At 55.3% G+C, this 2,083-nt stretch overlaps 1 protein-coding gene across 1 annotated transcript; it reads right to left on the bottom strand.

Moving 5' to 3' along the window:
* Positions 1 to 310: 310 nt before the first annotated feature.
* On the bottom strand, positions 311 to 1,769 carry RPS20 (ribosomal protein S20). The gene is made up of 4 exons (XM_084864932.1): positions 1,588 to 1,769; positions 1,256 to 1,355; positions 879 to 952; positions 311 to 530 (listed from the first exon to the last, which is right to left on the bottom strand). The coding sequence occupies exons 1-4, from the start codon at positions 1,588 to 1,590 to the stop codon at positions 348 to 350; spliced, it is 360 nt and encodes a 119-aa protein (XP_084721058.1). The 5' UTR covers positions 1,591 to 1,769; the 3' UTR covers positions 311 to 347.
* Positions 1,770 to 2,083: the final 314 nt, after the last annotated feature.

Genomic DNA, 2,083 nt, shown 5'->3' with positions numbered 1-2,083 from the left:
CAAAAATAAAAAGAGTTATTACTCACTAGAACGCCTTACTCCAAAAAAAAGTTTTGTTATCGGTCTCTGTAGTAATTTTAAAATAAAAATCCTACTTTTACAAAGCTGTTTATACCAATATGCTCAGATCTCTAGCCAGAATTAAAACGAGGAAGTCCCTTTGTAAATAAGGATATCATTCCTAATTGTTTCACATATAAGGAAGTTCACATCACATCCACTGTGCATTTAGAACCATGCCAGAAACCTTTCACACTACAAACCTATATCCCTAAGATCTGCCAGTATCTTGAATAAAAGTAAACAAAACTTAACAACAGATAGCCAATTTATTAAAAAAGCCTGATTTAAGCATCTGCAATGGTGACTTCAACCTCCACTCCCGGCTCGATGCTGATGGAAGTGATCTGCTTGACAATCTCGGAAGGGCTGTGCAAGTCGATGAGCCGCTTGTGGATCCTCATCTGAAAGCGATCCCAGGTCTTGGAGCCCTCCCCACAGGGAGTCTTCCTCGTAGTGATTCTCAGCGTCTGCACGGGAAGAGAGGAAACCACGCGTTTATGGCTTTATGCTCATCCCGGGACATCTGGAGAGCGATGCTCAAGTACTCGTCTTAAAAGTTTCCCAGGGCACCGCTCCTCTTCCCATAAACAGGTTTCAGATGCTTCCATCTTACCACAGCGAGTCCCTTTCCCCTCGGCCCCCCTGGAGCTATGGCTGTAAAGACCCCCCCACCACCACCACCACCACCAAGCTGCTTCTTTTAAAAAAAAAAAAATCAGATGCTCAATGGGAACCACCGCAAACGGAATCCCGAGTCAAACCTCGGACATCCACACCCACGATCGTAAGCAAACCCCCCCTTAGGTTTACTTCACCTTGGTGGGCATGCGGACTGGCCCTTTCACTTTGAGATTCTTCTCCTTTGCGCCTCTGATCAGGTCAGCACACACTGCGGAGAGAGAAGCACACACACACACCCGTCAGTTCACCCGAAAACAACCCGAGCCGCCTTAGGACAGGTTGTCTGCTGCTGTGCTGGCTCAGAATAGCGTACAGAACTATCACCGCCACTCAACAGGCAATCGTCTCCTCATCGCCAGCGACGGAGCGCAATACGCAGTAGAAACGAAACGCAGTCCTTTGTCTTCTCAAAAGTGAGCGACATGTGTCCCTTTCCTTCTTGCCCAGAACAAACTAACCTCCAGGGCCCTTTCGGCCCCGAGGCCTCCCGCCCCCCGGAGGAGCCACTGACCCTTCTCCAGGGACTTGACGTTGCGGCTGGTCAGCGTGATCCGAATGCGGTGAATCGCCACCTCGGGTTCCACGGGCGTCTTCCCGGTGTCTTTAAAAGCCTATGGAGCAGGTGATAAAAAGCCAAAAAAAAAAAAAACATTTTTAGAGCCTTTTTTTTTTTTTTACCACCACCGGCTCCCCGGGCTCCTCCGCCATGCCGGGGCTCCCGCATTAGTGAGTCTCGGCTACTCACCGCCTCCCCCCAGCCCGGCTTCCGTCCCCGGCGGAGCGCGAGGCGCGGGCCCGGGCCCCGCGGCCGCCGCCACCGCGCGGCGCCGCCCTCCGCCTCACCATGGCTGCGGCGCGGCTTCCTGACCGACTTGTTCCTCGGCGAGAGCGAACAGCGGTGAGTCAGGAGCGGGCGGGCGGGACGGAGCTGCGCTGCGGCAACCGCTTCTTCCTCCAAGAGGAAGGCGTGCAACCCGCGCGGCGCTTATATAGCCGCGCTCGCGTCTGCTTCCGGGTCCCGCGCTGCCCCGGAAGAGGAATAGCCCCGTTTAGCGCTGGAGGCTCCAGAGGCGGCTGCGCGAGCGGGAGGAGGGGGGAGGTTTGGGGGGGCGGGGGGGGGGGCTAAAGCGCCGCGGGGGTTGGCGGGAAAAGCGCGGCCTCGGGCGCCCCCTGTCGGCCTGGTGGAGTTAGAGCCCCTGACGATGGCCCTCCCCTTCTCCAGCCTCGCCAGCGCCAGCGCAGTACCAGGACTGGGAAAAGGCGACCAGCCCTAAAACCTGAGACACTTCTTTCTGGAGAACTTAGCTCCGGCGAAACAACTCCTGTGGTTTTTACAGTG

The sequence above is a fragment of the Pipistrellus hanaki genome (assembly GCF_964339955.1).
Source record: "Pipistrellus hanaki genome assembly, chromosome: 17".
Lineage (NCBI taxonomy): Eukaryota > Metazoa > Chordata > Mammalia > Chiroptera > Vespertilionidae > Pipistrellus > Pipistrellus hanaki.
This window is presented reverse-complemented; position numbering and strand designations above follow the sequence as displayed.